Here is a 20790-nt window from a genome sequence, read left to right as displayed (position 1 = left end):
GATGGTAAATGGGGAGTGGTGAAAAACATTAGGAGGGGAATCATCTCAAAAGAGATATTAGATATTGTAAAGCTTCACATGAATCAAGGGGTTAAGTGGCTGAAAATAGTATTAGAGAAAAAAGGCGTCTTTAAAAAGGAAAGTTTTTAAGTTTGGCTTTAAATTTTTCTAGGGATTTCTCTAATCGAACATCTAAAGGAAGGGCATTACACAGAGAGGGGGCAGTGACTGAAAAAATGGATTTGCGGGTAGTATCGTAAAATTGTTCCCGTATAGATGGTATAGAGAGTAAATTTTGATTATTTGATCGAAGGGTCCTGGAAGATGAATAAGATATTAAGAGTTTATCAATGAATGCTGGTTGGTTAGAGTTTTTAGTTTTAAAAGTGAGGAGGAGTATTTTATAGGAGAGTTGATGAGTAATAGGTAGCCAGTGTGCTTTACGAAGAAGAGGAGTGACGTGGTCAAATTTTTTTGCATGATAGATTAATTTAACAGCAGTGTTTTGCAATAGTTGTAGACAACGGATTTCTTTCTGAGTTATACCTTGATAAAAGGCATTACAGTAATCTATAGTTGAAATTACTAGGCAATGAATTAGAATATTGATTGAAGAGGGATCAAGAAAAAAAGAAACATCATAATATGAGTAGGGTATGCCCTAGGGCAGTGGTAGGCAAACTCATTAGTCAAGAGCCAAATATCAGCAGTACAACGATTAAGATTTCTTTTGAGAGCCAAATTTCTTTTCAAGAACCATGTTTTTAGAAGTTGGTTTAAACTAGCTACTAACATTAAATAAAACAAGATATCATAATAATAATAATCTTATTTATTGACAAAAAAATCTTTTTCTACCTTTTGCCGTTTCTACTCTAATCATCTTGTCTTCAATCACTTCTTTCTAGCCAGCATCTTGCCTCTCTCTGTCTTCCATGCAGCATCAGCCCCTTCCATGTCTGCCCTCTCTCTCTCTGCCCCTGCCATCCACTGTCCACCCTCTCCCCGTTCCATATGGCATCTTCCTTCTTTCTATGCTCCTTCCATAAACTGTCTATCTTGTGCCCCTTCTCTCCTTTGTACATGATTCATTTCAACTCTGCCACCTCCATTTTTCTCTGTCACCACCTCCTCCCCTATGCTCTGGCATCTCTCTCCTCTCCATCTCACCCCACGGTCTGGCATCTGTCTCCTTCCCTTCCCTGATTCCCTGGCATCTCTCTCCTTTCCTTTCATTTCTCCCTCCCCATCCATGCTCTGATATCTCCTCCTTCCTTTTCCCTTGATCTGGCATACCTTCCTCCTTCCCGCCATGTCTTGACATATCTCCCTCCCTCTCTTCCCCCATGCCCTTGCATCTCTTCCTCCCTCCCTCCCTCTCTTCCCTCCATGCCCTGGCATCTCTTCCTCCCTCCCTCTGCCGCATCACTGATGATGTCATCAGTGATGCAGCAGTAGGAATCGCCAGCAGAAGGCCGCGAACTGCAAAGCAGCCTGTTTAGAGTGCTGCAGCTGCCGACGAGTGCTGGAGGGAGGTTTGTCGGTCTTCTCGCAGTGGGAGGGTCGACGGGGAGGGCCCGGAGTGATGATACCGGGGGGGCACCCGGGACGATTATGCTGGGGGGGGCGGGGTGATGACTGCTGCAATCAGGCCCTGATGGCAGCCATTCTCAAACTGCCGGCTGCTGCCCCAAAGCTTTCCCTCTGCGGCGATCTGCCCTGTCAGAAACGGGAAGTTGCGGCAGAGGGAAAACTTCGGGGCAGCTTGTGAGAACAGCTGCTGTATCGGGGCCCTTCTGCTACTGGCAGAGCTGCACTCAAATGGCTAAAGAGCCGCAGTTTGCCGACCACTGCCCTAGGGCATTACAGGTAATATGATTCTCTGGCCTTCATACTTGAAAACAGCAAATAAGCTTAAATTTAAGTTTTAAATTTTTGAGTGAAAAAGCACCCTCAGCATGGGTTTGAAAGCTCTTAAGAGCAACTCGGCAGAGCCACTGTGATGCTTAAAGAAGAAGAGCCGGCAAACAGAGCAGACAATACTACTCTAACCATCCGCACACCATCATTTAGGTGCTCCTTTGTGCTTAGTAAGTACAAATTCAGTGACAAACAAGTGCCTAATAAATAAGTGGAATGCCAGTAAAAAGCAGGAAATCAACTGTTGAGTAATGCCTGAGCCCACTGACCCAAAAACAAGAAATATAAATCACAATCATTCTTCCCTCTGAGTACTTAGCTGAATACACAGTCCTGTTGTCACATAGTACTGGAGGTAGCCCAAGTCCTTTTGTATTCAAGGGCAAAATTGAGGTGCAGTCCTGTTTCAACACGGCTCAACCCCTACTGGAGGGGAAGTAGAAAAAAGCACCACCCACAATCCAGAAAGAGGCATTACAGGCAATATGTTCTCATGCACAGATAAATTGTTTTTTAAATTCTCCCCCAAAACGCCACAAATTAAATCTGTTGCACAATGTAATTTGTTTTAGCAGTTCCCAGTGTACGTTTATTAAGTATACTTGAGAGAAATATTTATAAAATTCATGAACGAGACAAATGATGTGATAAGTAGGGCTTTTTAAGGCTCACATTTGCACAGATTTCTCCTTCTCAAAAACATTTTAACCAATAAATGACTTTGGTTATAGGCGTGACTGGTTTCTGCGGTTTACTTCTCAGCATTTACCATAGAACTTTTTGCACTTTCTACACCTTAAATTCTGCTACTAAGGGGGTGATAAGCTCAAGTAGTGTGTGCTGTTTTTTTAGCCATCTTCCTTAAGGTATTTTGGATATCTGAGGGGAATTGTGGCGATTTGTTTGTGCCCTTTGTAAGATGCAGTTTGTGGTATACTAGAAATCATTGTGGCCTATTTCAGAACTCCTTGAGCATGTACCACAAATTCGAATCATATGCATATGAAAAGAACATGATATCCCGTTATTCTACAAATTTGATGCGAAATAAATCACCTTGTTCATTCTTAGATTCATATGTTCATTCTACCTTGTAGACACTTTTGCCTCTCTCTCTTTCTCTCTCTTTTTCTCTCTCTCTTTTTTCATCTCTCTTTTTTCTTTTTACTTCATCCTCTTTGCTTCTCTATCCTCTCTATTTCTTTTCTTAGCAGTTTCAAATACTCTGAATTCTTCTTACTAATCTATTATATGCAAATGACTGCAATTATGATTTCTTTTGTTCTACATCACTATTTCTTATTCAATTTTTATGTATTTGAACTGCTTTCTGTATATTACTTATAATATTCAATAAAATTATTGAACTCAAAAAAAAAAAAAAAAAAAAGAAATCATTGTGGCACTCTGCAGTATGTGCCATTGAGAGTGTGACACACTACTCCTTGTAACCCTGGGCAAGTCACTTATTCCCCCCATTGCCCTAGGTACATTAGATAGAATGTGAGCCTGCCAGGACAGACAGGGAAAAATGCTTGAGTACCTGAATAAATTCATGTAAACCATTCTGTTCTCCTCTGGAAGAATGGTATAGAAAATTGAATAAATATAAATATATAAATATTTGCACCCTTGAGAGTAGCTATGGCAACCTGCTGCAGCTAGCCAGCTGCTTAAAGCAAATGGCACTGTATTTCTGGAAGCTTCTTATAGCAGACCAGGCCTACCTATATGATATGGGCCCATCTCCTCCAGCTGTACAAGATTGGAGACGTTTACGGCACCATTAATAAGACTTATGAGAGATAGAAGCATAGATAGGAGTTTGAAGGTTTCCTCACACACACATACAGTATATACATGCTCAAAGGAAAAGAACTAATTCCACTTAATATTATTGGCTTTCTTATGAATATGCACAGTGCTCCCCCGCGAATTTGTGGTCCCGATCATTCGCGGTAATTTTCGACCATGAATGACCAGGCAGGAGAGGGCAGCCGGAGCACCAGCGAGTGAAAGAAATCACTCGCAGTATGCTCCGACCGCCTCTTCCTGTACTAAAATCGGGCCTCACCAATCAGGAATTATATTAATTATTTTAATAACATTCACGTGAAGATTAATATAATTCCAAGACCAGTGAAGAAATATCCACATAAATCTACCCGCTTTCAAAAACAATGGGGCAGTGAGTGGTGGCGCTGAGGTCCAGGTAATTAAATGTTGAAGACTTTGTAAGCATATATTGTGAGCATATTTTATGCGCACTTGGGTAAACAGAAACAAAGGAAAAGAACAGTATAAAATAGTGCACAATTTAGTAATCTAAACGGTTAAATCCTGTACCCCAGTAATGAATACAAAACTATGCCCTTCACAACTGGTCTATGAATGTTTACTGACTTTGCTAATTATACATACAATCACTGCCATATTGCTTCCAGCATTTTTTTATGGTAAGGAGGGTAAGAGGAATGAATGGGTTAAGTAACACTTTTCAAACCATTCATCTTCTACAGGATGTTTTGGAATGCACTGTGAAAACTTGTTTTAGTCTAACAGAACTCTGTAATAGGGTAGCATTGTGTATATGGTTTAATTTTTTGTATTCAAATTATTATAATGTGGCATATCAGTGGTAGTGTTTTCTTAGAAAACTCATAATAGCCAATCAGGACCATAGTGGAAGCTGGCACCTAGGGGTATGTATGTGCCACTTAAACATATCAAAAGCACCATTGATAGACCCTAACCTATGGAATAGCACATAACTGCATGTGTGCATACATGTGGACAGAGCATGGGTGAGCAATGGGCATGTGTTCCAGTAATGCACATAGGGGAAAATTCTAAATAAAAGGCACCAAAATCACACATATGTAGGTGCTTAGGCCGTCGAATACCAAAGTAGGTGTGGCCAATGTGATGCATACACAGGCACCAGAAATGTAGGCCTGGAAAACCCTGGCCTACATATCCGGTGCCTATCTTTCCCTTAGGCGTGATTCTAAAACCGGCGACAATGCATGATTTGACACGTGATTGGCGGCAGCCAATATCAGTGCCGGTTACAGAATCCAGCCCATAGTTTATAGCTCACTATTATAAGCAGTATTTGGCACACTTAGGCGCACCTGCTTATGTCTGCTGTTAACATGGCTTAAGTCTGCACACCTAAATGAGGGTGTGCCAATACACTAGTATTCTATAATGGAATCTTGGCACACAGCAATGGTGGTACCTAAATGGAGGCACCCATTTATAGACTTTTCCCAATTTAGTTCCTTTGGGTATCTAAAAATTTAGTGTGCTCAAATTGCTTGTGTATCTGTATACATATGAACTAATGCACTTACAATCAATTTGCAGGATTAAAGTTCTAATGCATATATGATGTGCGCACAAAGAACAAATAACATGTTAATGTATAATGAATGTGACTGGGCAGACTGGATGGACCGTTCAGGTCTTTATATTCTATCATTTACCATGTTACTATGTGTTATGCAGCACCTTCTGCATTGTAAGTTAGACCAATATTATCCCTTGAGGAAAACATTCCCCAAAACTGGGGATAATTTTGTTTAAAACAAACACAACCACTTTTTTTTTTGGCTGAGGACATTCCTAGAGAGTACTATCATATTATTAAGGATAACTAGGCAATTTACAATCAGGTACTCAGTTATTTTCCCTCTCTGTCCCTGTGGGCTCACAATTTATCTAATGTACCTGGAGCAATGGAGGATTGAGTGACTTGCCCAGGGTCACAAGGAGCAGTGCTGGAATTGAATCCACAACCTCAGGGTGCTGAGGCTATAGCTCTAACCACTAGGTCACTCCTTCCTGTTTAGATTTAATCCTTCTGTTGCAGCTTTCTCAGCAAAAGTTCTCCAGATGCTTCACTGCAGGTAGCAGTACAGTGACCCCCCTTGTTTAAATTTGCTAGAGCAAGTAAAATTCTTCTTCCTCTCACATTTAGCCTATTATGTACATTTTCCTTATTGGTCAGATGTTGAACTGTAGTTGGAGTTACAAAGTTAGAAGTAACACACATGGTTGGATTATGGATAGAATACCATTTTATTAAAGAATTATAATGAACAGATTTGGCAAACATTACCGACGGACCTTGACATTTTTTTTTCTGGGGCCAATGAGCTGTAACCCATACTGAACCATGCACAATGTAATTTGAGGCATGTCATTAATTGAAGCTTAATGTAAAATGACATAGAAATAACTGTCATTAAAAGTGTAAAGTTAAACAGAAGAAGAAAACTTTCATGTAGGGCATCTCTAAATGCATACATCTTGAAACTTGAAAGAGTTACTGCTTTGGCCCTCTTCATCCAGTCAGTGAGGGGTTTTTTTTTTGTTCTATTTTCAATTCTATTTAATTTCTAGATTTCTGGGAGAAATCTGGGTGCTTAGATAGCTGGCTTAAGAACAAAATAATTGCCATACTGGGAAAGACCAAATGTCCATTAAGCCCAGTATCCTGTTTCCAACAGTAGCCAACTCAGGTCCCAAGTACCTAGCTAGATCCCAAGTAGTAAAACAGATTTTATGCTGCTTATCCCAGGAATAAGCAGTGGATTTCCCCAAGCCATCTCAATAATGTCCTATGGACTTCTCTTTTAGGAAATTATCCATACTTTTTAAAACCCAGCTAAGTTAACTGATTTCACCACATTTTTCGGCAACGAATTCCAGAGTTTATGTACACGTTGTGTGAAGAAATATTTTCTCTGGTTTGTTTTAAATCTACTACTTAATAGCTTTATCACATGTCCCCTAGTTCTAGTGTTTTTGGAAAGAGTGAACAAGCAATTTACATCTACCCTTTCTACTCCACTCATTATTTTATAGACCACTCCAAGCTGAAGAGCTCTAGCCACTTTGGCCTTTCCTCATAAGGAAGTCGTTCCATCCCTTTTATCATTTTGTCTCCCTTCTCTGCACCTTTTCTAATTCCGTTATATCCTTTTTAAGATATGGTGACCAGAACTGCACACAGTATTTGAGGTGCGGCCTTACCATATAGCGATACAAGGGCATTATAACATTTTCATCTTTGTTTTTCATTCCTTTCCTGACAATTCCTAACATTCTATTAGCTTTCAATGTATCCTCAACAATGATACCTATTCTTATATTTTTCATTTTCATTAATTAATTGATTTTTAATTTCATTTTATTAATTTAGATTGTTATATTATGTATTAGAAATGTTACTTTTTTTTCTATTTAAATGGAGTTCTTTGATTGAATTATATTGTAAACCGCTTTGATCCTTTTTTGGCTGTATATGTGGTATATAAAAATTTTAATAAATATTACCACTACTACTACTATTTATTATTTCTATAGTGCTAAAGGCGTACGCAGTGCTATACGTTTTAATATACAATAGACAGTCCCTGCTCAGAAGAGCTTACAATCTAATTTAGATAGATTGGGGAGGTTATAGTGGGTATAGGTATTTGACATCAGTGAGTGGAATAGGGGAGTTAAGAGTTGAAAGCAGTTTCAAGAAAGTGAGCCTTTAGCTGGGATTTGAACACTGCAGGAACGGAGCGCAACGTATTGATTCAGGCAACCTCTTCCAGACATATGGCGGCCGCAAGAAAGAAGGGACAGAGTCTGGAGTTGGCAGTGGAAGAGAAGAGTAGATCTTTGTGCTGGGCAGTGATTCCTAACACAGAACCCAGCATCACATAACTATAGTTCAGGTTCCTCTTTCCCACTTGCTCACATTTAACATTAGCTGCCATTTTGACGCCCAGACTTCCAGTCTCGCAAGGTCCTCTTGGAATTTTTTACAATTCTCTTGCGATTTAACAAGTTTGAACAACTTTGTGGTGAGGGTTTATTCAATTTTACACACAGTAAGATTTCTTTAGGGCCCTACATCTATAGATTTCTGACATTCAAATTCTAGCAGTCAACCCCTAAATGTTTTCATTTCTAGTAAACCTATCTATAGTATTAAGCTGAGTACAATAAAAATGACTTGGGATTCTATAACTAGGCATCATAATTTGGGTTTGCCAATGTTGCACAGTGAGCGTTAATTCTGTAATGGCATCTATGTGCCTGGATTCTGCTATACAGTATATCCTGCAGTCAGTAGCAGTGAGATACTGTGAGATGATCCCTCATACACAATATTCAGTATCCAAACGAAACGTTTAACTCCTTTATTCTTCCTTTTAGTGCTTCAGATATGCCAATGGTTAGCCAAATGTTTTCTATGGCTACCAGTATATTTGTGGTCATGGCTTCCTCACTAGCCCCATATTTTTTCTTTGGTTTTCTTAAGCTTTAAAGTGCTATGTGCTCTATCTATAATTTATCATTTATAAAAGATAATAAACTTTTTAACTTTTAACATTAAAAACTTATCTTTGTTTCTTAATGTTATTCTCTTGTTCACATCGGGAAGGGACCTGTCATTTCAACATGTTTCGCCCGTAGGTTGCTTCAAGAAAAGTCCCCCCTTTTGTACTTTGTCTGCACCAGGGATCTCAAAGTCCCTCCTTGAGGGCTGCAATCCAGTCGGGTTTTCAGGATTTCCCCAATGAATATGCATTGAAAGCAGTGCATGCACATAGATCTCATGCATATTCATTGGGGAAATCTTGAAAACCCGACTGGATTGCGGCCCTCAAGGAGGGACTTTGAGACATCTGGTCTGCACCATCCCAATTTGTGTACTATTTTTTAGAATCAAGATCCTAAAAAACGTTTCGTTTGGATACTGAATATTGTGTATGGTGGATTCTGCTATAGCATATAGCGTAAGTCAGCACTGGCATGCCTAAATGAAGGTTCGAACAGTTTCTCTGTGTCTATGGCAGGTGTAACTGTTGGTTCTTAAATGTGACATTTTAGTTCCCCACTGTAAGTTACATATGTAATTGTGAAGCCCACCCATGCTCCACTTGTGTATGCCCCTCACACTTATGCACAAAGCAACTTGTGCATGTAAGTTGTAGAATACCGGAAGATTCTATAAAAGATGCCTAAAAGGTAGGCGCCTAGATTGTCATGCCTAGGCACCTATCTTAATTGTTTAAAAGGCACATAACTGGCTTGTAGGCACCTACAATTTCAAACACACCTAGGTCAAGGTGTGTGCCTCAAAATTTGAAGTCGCCTTCCTGAATATAGGCATGGATAAAGGAGGGTTGTGGGCGTGTTTATCCATGTAGGTGCCTACTAGGCTTAGGCATATTCATTTTGGCCAATAAATCCCTGGCATAAATAGGGTGTGCCTAAGGTAAGGACACCTACTGGTGCCTAAGCCCATTTTAGACATCGCTAGGCACGATTCTATAAATCACACCTAACTTGTGACTGACATGGCACTTGTATTGTAAGCATGCTTTATAGAATCTGGCCCTAATGCCTATCATGAATGTAAGTGAACACTATGGACTGGAATGAATGAATAGTGCTCAAAATTCAGCACTAAGAAAGTCAGCGCTAAGAGAGATTCTGTAAAGGCATACTCCCTTTATAGAATTGTGTTTGGTGCCGATTCCAGCACCTAACTTTAGATACGAGACTTATGCCTGCTGAAACCTGGTATAAATACTGGCACCCAAGTTAGGCGTGTTGAGGATTTATTCTAATTCTTTCTTTCCAGAATGCCTCTGACTGAGCGAGAAGTGTGACACAGTAGGTAAAAAAGTAGCAGATAGAGAAGACATCATTTAGCTTGAATATTAATGAGTAGTGCAATCTTTCTTGTAGGTTAGTGAAAGGAACAGCTTATCACTGGGATCTTCTCCTCGTGGCTTTAATTAACACAGGACTGTCAGTCTTTGGATTGCCTTGGATACATGCTGCCTTCCCTCACTCTCCATTGCACGTACGGGCACTTGCAAATGTGGAAGAGAGAGTTGAAAATGGGCATATCTATGAGACGTAAGTGTGCTAAAAACCTTTACATTTCTGAGGATCTATAAAACTAAGTAGTATTCAGCTCTACATTGTGGAGGCAAATATATAAGAAGGCACCTATGGAAAGTCCAAAAGGGTGTCTGTTTCACAAAGGCAACTGGTGTGGGGGGGGGGTCTGTGCATCTTTATTAATTAATTGTATTCTTTTTCATTTTTTTCATTTTTTATTCTTTTTTAATTAATTTTATAAATTGTATTTCTCCCTTTTACCTACTTGTTTCAGTTTGTATTAATAGAATATAATGATTAGTTTGTATAATAGTCTTATTTGTATTTGTCATCCCTGGCTTTTACAATTATGTAATACGCATTGAAATATTGGATATTGCGTAAAATCAAAATTTAATAAACTTGAAACTTGTAAACTGCATAGAACTTTACGGTCCTGCGGTATATAAATTGATAATTATTATTAAAACAGTAGCTTGAAATAGTCCCATTTTTTTTTTCCTTTTTTCAAAAATGTTGGGGGGGGGGGAAGTTGTCACAAATACAGTATAGAAATCCCAGCGCATATGTCTCATTAAATCAGATGAAACTTATTACTGAGCTACCACTCACAGTAAACATAGGCTTTAGTCACATCACAAAGGTACCATATTTTAATTTTTGTGGACAAATCAGAAGTGGCAGCCATACGTTTCTACTCTTTCACGGGTTAAGTGATCACTGCATATCCTCATCAGTCTAGAGAATTTTTTAAGTGCTTAAATTTTGCATAGTTTTAAACTTTAGTTTATCTTTAAAGTCAGGACAATTAGTCACTCATCTTTAGCAACAAAAATCAGGAAGACAGCTGACACGAATCATGTTTTGCTTGACTGTATCAGAGTTATCGGGTCTTCTGAAAAGATAAAAAATAACATTAAGCCAAAGGATCCAGCAGAGTCGTATAGCAAATGTCCTCTGAAGTATTTCATTCTGTCTTCATCTTGCAGCCCAACAATATGATGGCAACATCTATTTATAGATTTTCAGCACTCAATCACATGATCTCAAAGGACCAATCTCAACTCTACTTTAAATAACTGATTTCCTTTCAGACTCTAAATTGAGCCCAAAAGGAGTGACAGAATTTAAAACATAAATCCATCATTGTTCTTTATAATTCAAAAAATACTCAAGATTACCCCTTCCCAACCCAGTGCAGTTGAATCCAAAATTCTCCACCATAAATCATTTATGTAATAGTTTCTATCCATCCAATGCTGGACCAAAGGTACTGTAATCACTTGTTTCATAATTCTTGATTTATGTTCATGTAGGCGTAATTTAATAGGTCTTCCAGTGCGCCCTACATTTACCAAATTACAAGGACACATGACAATATAGATGCCACATGTTGTTTTTCCTCTGGAACAAATAATTTTCACTGTCTGTGTATTGTTCAGTTTAATACCATCTAATGTATAGAAGCACCATTGACATCTGCTGCATTGATAATGACCAGTGGTGATGTCTGGAATTCTATATAATCTAAATGTTTATATGTGAGTATCTCTCCCAAAGTTTTATATTGATAAGAGGCACCTAGAATCAGCTCCAATAGTGCACAGTTCACATACACGCGTCATTCAGAGATCGTAAGTGTAGTTTGAGGTGGTCATTGGAGGGGGGGACATGGTTCCCCTCCCAAATGTTTTAGGTGTTAATGCTGAATTGGTCCCCATCCTTCCACTCCCATTATATCTTCTTTACCCTTTGCCCCCTCTCAGCTAAAAAAGGTAAACTACATTTTTGCCAAAGATATAGAAGATAATAAGCATAAATTTATACCTTGTTCTTGTGTATTTATATGTACACACACTGTAACTCTGCCCCTGGGAATGCCTATGTGCAGACTGTGCAAAAGCAGGCACACCCTTTTTATAAGTATTTTTATGAAATTATCTCATGGGTTACAGGTTTTAAAGTGCATGCAATGCCAAGAAGATGCATACTTTTATGTAACCCATATGTAGGTGTGTTCATTATAAAATACACCCATGCATGCATATTTTACACTTGCTTCCAAAGAGAGAGGATGGAATATTTAAGTTTATTTACATGCTACATTTTGGGTTTTATACAAGATAGATGCAGTATTAATCTGTACAGTCTATACATTTTTTTAAATTGCTACTTTTCATCCAGGGAGTTATTTTTTAAATGTTAAGATGGTTTTCATACATTTTTTGTAAACCTTTAAGAATATAAATGAAAGATTAAGCACAGTATGAGCCTAGTAAAGCACACAAAGAACCAGGTGCATGACTTACATTGGCAGTGTTGGTAGTTTCACTGTTTTCCAGCATGAATCCTACAAATCAAGATCCCCATTTGTAGCCATAGTACTTAGTGGAATTTTGTTTAGGTTATATTTTGATTTCCTTAGTAGTTGTTTTTTTGTACTTCTGTACATGCATAAATTTGCATTTGAATACAAAGTAAGGGAGAAGGGTATTTTTTGTTTAAGTGCAACTCTTATCTGTAGACTCTTCCTATATTGTGTATTAAAACATATTTTAAGATTTTATTTATTTATTGGGATATCCGGGGCACTTCTTGGAGAGACCTCCCAGGAAAGGGACTTGGGAGTTCTGATCACCAAGTCGATGCAGAAGTGGCAAAAAGGGCAAACAGAATGCTAGGAATGATAAAGAAGGGGATCACGAACAGATCGGAGAAGGTTATCATGCAGCTGTACCGGGCCATGGTGCACCCTCACCTGGAGTACTGCATCCAGCACTGATCGCTGTACAGTGATACAGGAGATAATTCAGTGTAGATCACCTAAAGTTAGGTGTAGGGATGCTGCACGTGTGTAATTGCTGTTATAGAATACTAGCATAAGTTGCCAGTTAATGTCACGTCAACATTTAGGTGTAGCCCCTTACACCATGTCAATGACTGGTATAAATATCTGTGCTGAAATGTTAAGTTTAGATGTCTTAACTGTCTGCATTTTATAATCTTAGAGTATAAGTGCTGGGCACACCCCTGAACTGCCCATACTGCCCCCCCCCCCCATCCATACTTCTTTTACAGTTGCATGCTATAGAATTTGTTTATACAAGAAGTAGTGAAGGCGACCAATAGTGCTGAATACTTTAATCCATCAACGGAAAAACTCGACATATAGTTTTCGGCCCTAAGGCCTGCATCAGGAGTCTCAAGTTCTTAAATGGTAAAGATTAAAAGTCCAGCAAACAAAAGATCAAACCACTATTTCTTGAAAGGTAACAATTTAGCAGTCCAGCAAACACAAAATCTTACTTACAAAAAACTGCGGTGACTGGGAGGCTGCATCTCTTTTGCCTCTTGTTTCTGTATTGCTGGTAGGCTGCAATTACCATGCTGTCAAGGGCAAGCGATCATCTACCAGAAGGAAGTAGGTGAGCAGTCTCCCACCCATCCAGAAGCAATTTTTGCTATTCTGTGTTGGCATTTAAACCTAATGGTTCAACGGATTGTAAATTATAGATCCATCTCTGTTCATTTTTGTGCAAGTAATTCTTATCTCCTGTCTTTGGTGGGAATAAACAATCCAACACCACAGCTCTCAGTTCAGAAAATTCATATTGTAACTGGACACAGTACTTAACTATAGAAGTAGCAAAGCTTTTTCCATTTATATTACTTTTATATTCTTCAAGTCACACATTGAACCTATGAGAGATTTACTCAATATAAACTTTATTGCAGGAATACTGCAGACTGTAGACATATTCTGATATATAAGTAGTCTTAAATTGCAACTTAAACTCCTTATCAATTAGATTAATAAATATTTCTGTTGTTTCCATTACATTATGCATCTGGCACATCATGAATACAAGTGAAGTTTTTCAGGGGAAAGCTTTTGAGTAGCATATTGTAGGGATAAAAATTTGAAGGAGGTTCTGTGACCCTCTGTCCTACCTGAAGCACAGTTCTTCTGTAACACCAGAGAAAAAGGGCATGGTAGATATAAGGACTTTAACTGAATTCAAGACAGCATGGTATGATAAGCACAGAGGATCTCAAAGGAAGAAGAAGGATTAATAGAAGTTGGTATTGATGGGTAGACTGGATAATACTGTATGATCTTTGTCATTTTCTGTGTTTCTGTTTAATCGCATACCAAAAAAATCTCTCTTTCTCTTCTAAGTCAAGTTTATCAAGTTTATTTAAAATATTTGATTTGATCACAAAATCCAAATCCAATGCGATTTACATTTAGTTAAAAATTAAGTTAATATAAAAAATTAAACAAGACAATTAATACAATTTTAGTAAAGTAATACGTTTGAGGAGAGAGGAAAAAAGGAATAAATACAATTCTTAAACAAATAAAAAGGGATAGGTAATGAAACATGAGGTTGGGGAAGGTTACCCACTTAATTTTCACTTAACAGTACTTCTGGGCCACTGAAAAATATCCTACTATGGTGAAATTTAAATGAATCAGTTAAAAGCGTCCTTGAAAAGCCAACTTTTTAGAAGACTTTTAAACTTGCTAAGTACTTTTTCTTCTCTTATATTGATCGTGAGTGAATTCCAGATTTGAGGGGCTGTAACAGAAAAAAATCATATCCCTCCTTGAATAAAATGAGTTTTTGTGAGGGAACTACTAGTAAAGATTTTTCTTCGGATCTTAAAAATTTTGTAGGAGTATAAGGGATAAGAAATCTTTCTTAAATGCAGGGTCTTTGTATATTAATATTTTGTGTCAATTCCCTTCAATATATTGTATATTAATATTTTGTGTCAATTCCCTTCAATATCTTGAATGTTTCGATCATGTCCCCTCTCAGTCTCCTTTTTTCAAGGGAGAAGAGGCCCAGTTTCTCTAACCTTTCATTGTACGGCAACTCCTCCAGTCCCTTAACCATTTTTCTCGCTCTTCTCTGGAATCTTTCGAGTAGTACTATGTCCTTTTTCATGTATGGCGACCAGTGTTGGATGCAGTATTCCAAGTGGAGGCATACAATGGCCCGGTACAACGGCATGTTAACCTTTTCAGATCTGTTTGTGATCCCCTTCTTAATCATTCCTAGCATTCTGTTTGCCCTTTTCGCTGCCGCCACACATTGCGTGGACAGAGTCAGTGGCTTGTCTGCAAGTACTCCCAAGTCTCTTTCCTGGGGGCTCTCAAGTATAGCACCGGACATCCTGTATTCGTGCATATGATTTTTGTTACCGACATGCATCACCTTGCACTTATCCACGTTGAACCTCATTTGCCATTTCGCGGCCCATTCCTTGAGTGTGTTTGTCATGTTGTAGGTCTTCGCAATCCTTCTGTGACCTCACTATGAATAACTTTGTTTCGTCCGCAAATTTAATCACCTCACTCGTGCCAATTTCTAAGTCGTTTATAAATATGTTGAAGAGCACAGGCCCAAGCACTGAACCCTGCGGCACTCCATTTGTGACACTTTTCTAGTCTGAGTATTTTCCATTTACTCCCACTCTATTTCCTCTCCGCCAACCAGTTTTTAATCCACATTAATATATAACCCTCGATTCCATGGCTCGCAATTTTTCAAAGTAGACATTTTATGTGGGACCTTGTCAAATGCCTTCTGAAAATCTAGATATACGATGTCGACTGGGTCACCCTTGTCTATCTGCCTATTTACTCCTTCGAAGAAGTGCAGTAAGTTTGTCGAGCAAAATCTTCCTTTGCTGAAGCCATGTTTGCTGGTCCTCATCAGTTTGTGTCCGTCAAGGTGATCGATGATACGATCCTTTTTCAGCGTCTCTACCATCTTTCCCAGTACCGAAGTCAGACTCTCTGGTCAGTAATTTCCCGGAAATCTCCTTGAACCTTTCTTGAAGATCGGTGTAACATTCGCCACTTTCCAGTCTTCCGGAATCTTTCCTGATTTGATCGACAGATTGGCTGTTAGTTGAAGCAGTTCGGCTATAACCACTTTCAGTTCCTTAATTACCTTCGGGTGAAATGAGGGTGGATGCTGTCCGGTCCGGGGATTTATCATTTTTATGCCTATCAATCTGCATACCTCTTCTAGACTGGCCGTCAACCCTGTCAGTTACCCGTCTTCATTTCCTGTGTATAGCCTGTTGGCTTCTGGTATATTGGATATATCCTCTTCGGTAAATACAGACGCAAAAAATGTGTTCAGTTTGGTGGCGATGGCTTTGTCCTCCATTAGTACTCCCTTTATTCCATGGTCATCTAACGGCCCCACTGCTTGATTCGCGGAATGTTTCCCCTTAATATATTGAAAGAACAGCGTAAAATTTTTTGCCTCCTTGGCTATTTTTTCCCCGTGGTCTCTTTTAGCACCTCTTACTGCCTTATGGCACTTGCTTTGATATTGTTTGTGCTTTTTCCAGTTTTCATCCGTTTTTGTCCTTTTTTATTCCTTAATCGAAGTCTTCTTGTGTCTGATCGCTTCCTTCACTGCTACAGTGAGCCACGCCGGTTCCTTGTTCTTTTTCCTCTTGGAACCCTTGTTGATACGTGGTATATATAGATTTTACGCCTCGGTGACTGTTTCCTTAAAAAGGGACCATGCTTGCTTCCTAATTTTCTTCCTCATCATGACTCTCATCCATTTGTAGTCCATTTGTTCCTGTGTCTTGGTTGAAGTGCATCATGTGCAAAGCAATTGGTTCAGTGCAAAGCAGTAGATTCAGACAGCCACACAAACTCAAGTGTGCATTTTTATCTGCCAAACAAAACTTAATATTTAAAATTAGATATCCAGTTATGAGTTTTTTGAGAAATGTAGGATAATCAGAATTGTAGATTTAATTATAGTGGAGGAACCTGACAAGCTAGGAGCTTGGATATTGAGGGCTTTAAGCTTAAATGTTGGCCTGGTGTGCCCAATACCTTAGCAACAGTTTTTTGATATAGAATAAGTAAAACATAATTAAAGAGTAAATGTTAAAACCTGTCGGAGCATTCTGAAAAAGAAAATACAGTAAAACCTTGGTTTGCGAGCATAATTCGTTCCAGAAGCATGCTTGTAATCCAAAGCACTTGTACATCAAAGCGAATTTCCCCATAGGAAATAATGGAAACTCAGACAATTTGTTCCACAACCCAAAATCTTTAATACAAAATACTATACACACTTGTATTGCAAGACCTCGCTCATTTAGAACAGTCACTATACTCCTGCAGCATCAGAGAGAGAACCATTGGCTCAGTTGTGATGATGTGACACGTGTATACTGTATGTACTCTTATTGCAAGACCTCGCTCATTTAGAACAGTCACTACTACACTTGCAGCGTCAGAGAGAGAAGAACCATTGGCTCGGATGTGATGTGTTTATACTTTGTGTACTTGTATTGCAAGATTTTATATATCAATTTAAAATTTAATAAAATGTTTTGCTTGTCTTGCAAAACACCTGCAAACTAAATCACTTGAAATCCAAGGTTTTACTGTAGTTTAATGCACAAGAGAGACAAACCAGGGGACTTCCTATTTGCATCAGCACAGGAAAGAGTTGGATTAACTGGTTAACTGCAACTTGAATTCTGTGAAACAAAGTAGACACCTTTTGGATAATTTGCATTTTCCTGCTTCTGGTTCTGATTTTCCACTGCCCTCATTTTACTTTAGTATTTCTCCATGTATGATTTTTGTCTTTGTTGATGGTAGTCAATCAGATTTAGATATATGCTCTACATGTCGAGCTTTACGAATGTAGAGATGATGCAGTATACAAACCTAAGGTTTAGATTAGATTAGATTACATAGTGTTACACTGTTAGCGCCCACAAGTCAAAGTAGCTAATAAGCCCCCTCCTATACAAAGCCGCGCTAGTCACGGCAGCAAGAACTCTGATGCCATAGGAATTCGAGCATCAGAGTTCATACCACTGCGGTCAACACTAAAATCACTAGCGTGGCTTTGTAAAAGAGGAGGCAAAGTTAATGTGTATGCTTTGGGTCTTTTGCTATGCATATGACAGATTGAATAGAAAGCTGCAGATTTTCAACTTTGCTGCTCTTAAGACTGATCTAACTGTGGTATTTACCTTCTGAAATAACAAACTAAAGGTAGAAGAAATAGCATATTCTGCTGAATATTTTTTATTTGTGGTTTTCTGCTCAATGATAACTGTAAGGGACAATTTCCCCTGAGTCAGATAAGCCCAAAATGAGTTGATATTGGAGATGAAGGCAGAGCACTTGCAAGATGAGTGCCTCACTCCATAGTCTGCTGAGTAGATAGAGGTAGTGGGGAGGTATTTTGTTTGCATTTTTTCACAGTTTACCGTATTTTTCGCACTATAAGACGCACCTAGGTTTAGAGGAGGAAAACAAGAAAAAAAATATTCTGAACCAAATGGTGTACTAATATATTTAATAAAATATACCAGGCTCTGCACCCAGCCCCCCTCACTCCCTGCTAGGCTCTGCACCCTGTCCCACCTCCATGCCCTGTACCCTCTCACCCCTGGTGGTCTAGTGGTAGGCTGGGACAGGAAGGATCCATCCCAGCCACCATTCCCCCTCCTACCTCTCCCCCCTGGGTACCTTTTTAAATCCTGGTGGTCCAGCAGTGTATCTGCATGAGCAAGCTTTTCACATTCCTGTGTCACACTGAGAACCTCCCTCACGGGGTGGCTGCTTCAGATCTCACAGCCAGCGGTGCACAAGGCAGCCTGGCCCTGCACTACTCCCTGAATTGCTGCCGTCAGTTCTCACGAGTCCCACAAGAACTGACGGCAGCCATTCAGGAAGCAGCACGGGCCCAGGCTGGAGTGCAAAAAGCTCACTCCTGCCTTGTGCACCACTGACCGTGAGATCTGAGGCAGGCGTCCAGTGAGGGAGGGGCTCTGCACAGGGCAGGAGTGCGGAAAGCTTGCTCCTTCCGATACACCGCTGGACCACCAGGATTTTAAAAGGTACAGGGGAAGGTAAAAAATTGTTAGTCGATTGGGATGGATCCCTCCTGTCCCAGCCTACCACTAGACGCAATATTCGCTCCATAAGACGTACAGCCATTTCCACCCACTTTGGGGGGGGGGGGGAGGGCGTCTTATGGAGTGAAAAATACGGTAGTTAAAAATGTGAATTTAATCACTCCAGTGTAACAATTTAGTTTACTCTGAAATCCCTTGCTTTTAGTCCTTTTGTGTTTTTATTAAGATATTTCTTCATAAGAAACTGTTTTTGTTTAATCATGTTTCTTTTCCTCCTCACCACATTAGAATTGTGAGTGTGAAAGAGACCCGACTGACATCTCTGGTGGCCAACATCCTGGTGGGCCTCTCCCTCTTCCTCCTGCCTTTTCCACTCCAGTGGATTCCAAAGCCAGTCCTCTATGGGCTTTTCCTGTACATCGCCCTGACCTCCATTGATGGCAGTCAGCTCTTTGAACGGGTGGCACTTCTGCTGAAAGAGCAGGTATGTGGTATCCAGCTGGAATGTAACCTGTGTACAGGATGAGCAGTGAGAAAATGCTCTAACAGCATGTTTCCTGAGGAAATCCATCCAGAGAATGAGTTACAGCGGCTTCAGAAATATTGTTACTAGCATAGCTGATGTTTTGTTGTTTGTTTTTTTAATTCTGTCCCATTCTTTTCTGCATTGGGAAGTCATCCGGTACTACTTCTTGCCATCACCTGTAACATTGCCATATTTATTATGCTGCTACAACTGTGTCGTCCAAGAATTGTCCTTCCTTTTTACCTCACTACAGGAGGAAATTCTTCTGTTTAGTTTATATTAGTTTAGGCTATAAATGTGACACATTTCATTAAGATAACATGATGCATTGAGTCAATGTTTATGACATAGGGTTATTGCTATGGTTTGTCACAGTATCATGTATCTTTTGGCTTTTTTAAACAGATGTAGCTTAAGAGGATACCACCCACAGTCATTCTGAATGTAGTTTTATCTTGGATTTAGGTTTAAAATGTTAAAGTATCTTCTTATCTGTCATAAATCACAAGTTTTCAAACTCTCAGGGCTTAATCTCAAAATGTGTATTGAAAAATATCAAATTGACTAATAATAATAATAAAAAAACCAAAACACTGTGCTTGAACACATACATGTAAACTGTGCAAGAAGTGCTCAGTGCCAGTTGTATTTCCTATTGAGAGGAAAGGATATTGGTAAATCATGATCACACTTCACTTGTTCCCACCACACCATATTTCAGATTTTATTTTATTTTTTATTTTTTTTTTTAAGTAAAATCACTTATCTGAACAGGTAGGTGGTGATGCACTGATTGTCCAAAATCCAATGCTCTCAAGACCTTTGCTCTCACAAACAGTGTTGAAGTCTCATTACAATCTCAAAGCTTACAACCCATCCTTATACGTTGTTGGCTCTCCCTGACTCAGATCTGGGTTTCACCAGTCGGCTTCATCAGGAAGCCCTTAATCCTATATAAAATGTCACTTTAATGCCACATAACACTTCATTCAGTTACATGTAGTCATTTCATAACAACATTTCTATATGTGTCATCATAATATAAATAATAAACTTACTTCAGTGTACTGGCATCCCACAGACTGGACTAGACTCCTTCCGGCTAACAGCTCTACAGATGATTACACAATGTCGGTGTTTTTGAGCCATTAGGTTCAAAGGCCCACCACCATGGCGCCACAGTGAATTATGAAACACTTTCTTGTCCCCTTCAGACTACTTCATCCAATCATGTTTATGCTCACTATTCTAAACCTGTTCAACCATGCCACAGTAAACTACAAAACGTGTTCTTGTCCCTTCCAGACAGCTTCATTCAATCACATTCATGCTCGCCATTTTAAACCTTACAACTATGCCATCCATTAATCCCCCACATTGCACAGCACTCCAACTCACAATGGCCTTTTTCATGCCATTCAATCATTCAATACCTCACTATCATACACTGTTCTATTGTCTCTTTCTCAGCCCATATCCATTCATCAAACCACTCA

General features: G+C 39.2%; 1 protein-coding gene across 1 annotated transcript in view; it reads left to right on the top strand.

Annotated features, from left to right (window-relative positions):
- The window catches only part of SLC4A11 (solute carrier family 4 member 11), a 294972-nt gene that overhangs the window by 256119 nt on the left and 18063 nt on the right, over positions 1 to 20790 (top strand). Inside the window, exons 17-18 of the mRNA XM_033953141.1 lie at positions 9682 to 9855; positions 19057 to 19252. Coding sequence (XP_033809032.1) covers positions 9682 to 9855; positions 19057 to 19252 — 370 coding nt within the window. The remainder of the gene's footprint in view (positions 1 to 9681; positions 9856 to 19056; positions 19253 to 20790) is intronic.

Source organism: Geotrypetes seraphini, chromosome 1, assembly GCF_902459505.1.
Source record: "Geotrypetes seraphini chromosome 1, aGeoSer1.1, whole genome shotgun sequence".
Taxonomy (NCBI): Eukaryota; Metazoa; Chordata; class Amphibia; order Gymnophiona; family Dermophiidae; genus Geotrypetes; species Geotrypetes seraphini.
This window is presented reverse-complemented; position numbering and strand designations above follow the sequence as displayed.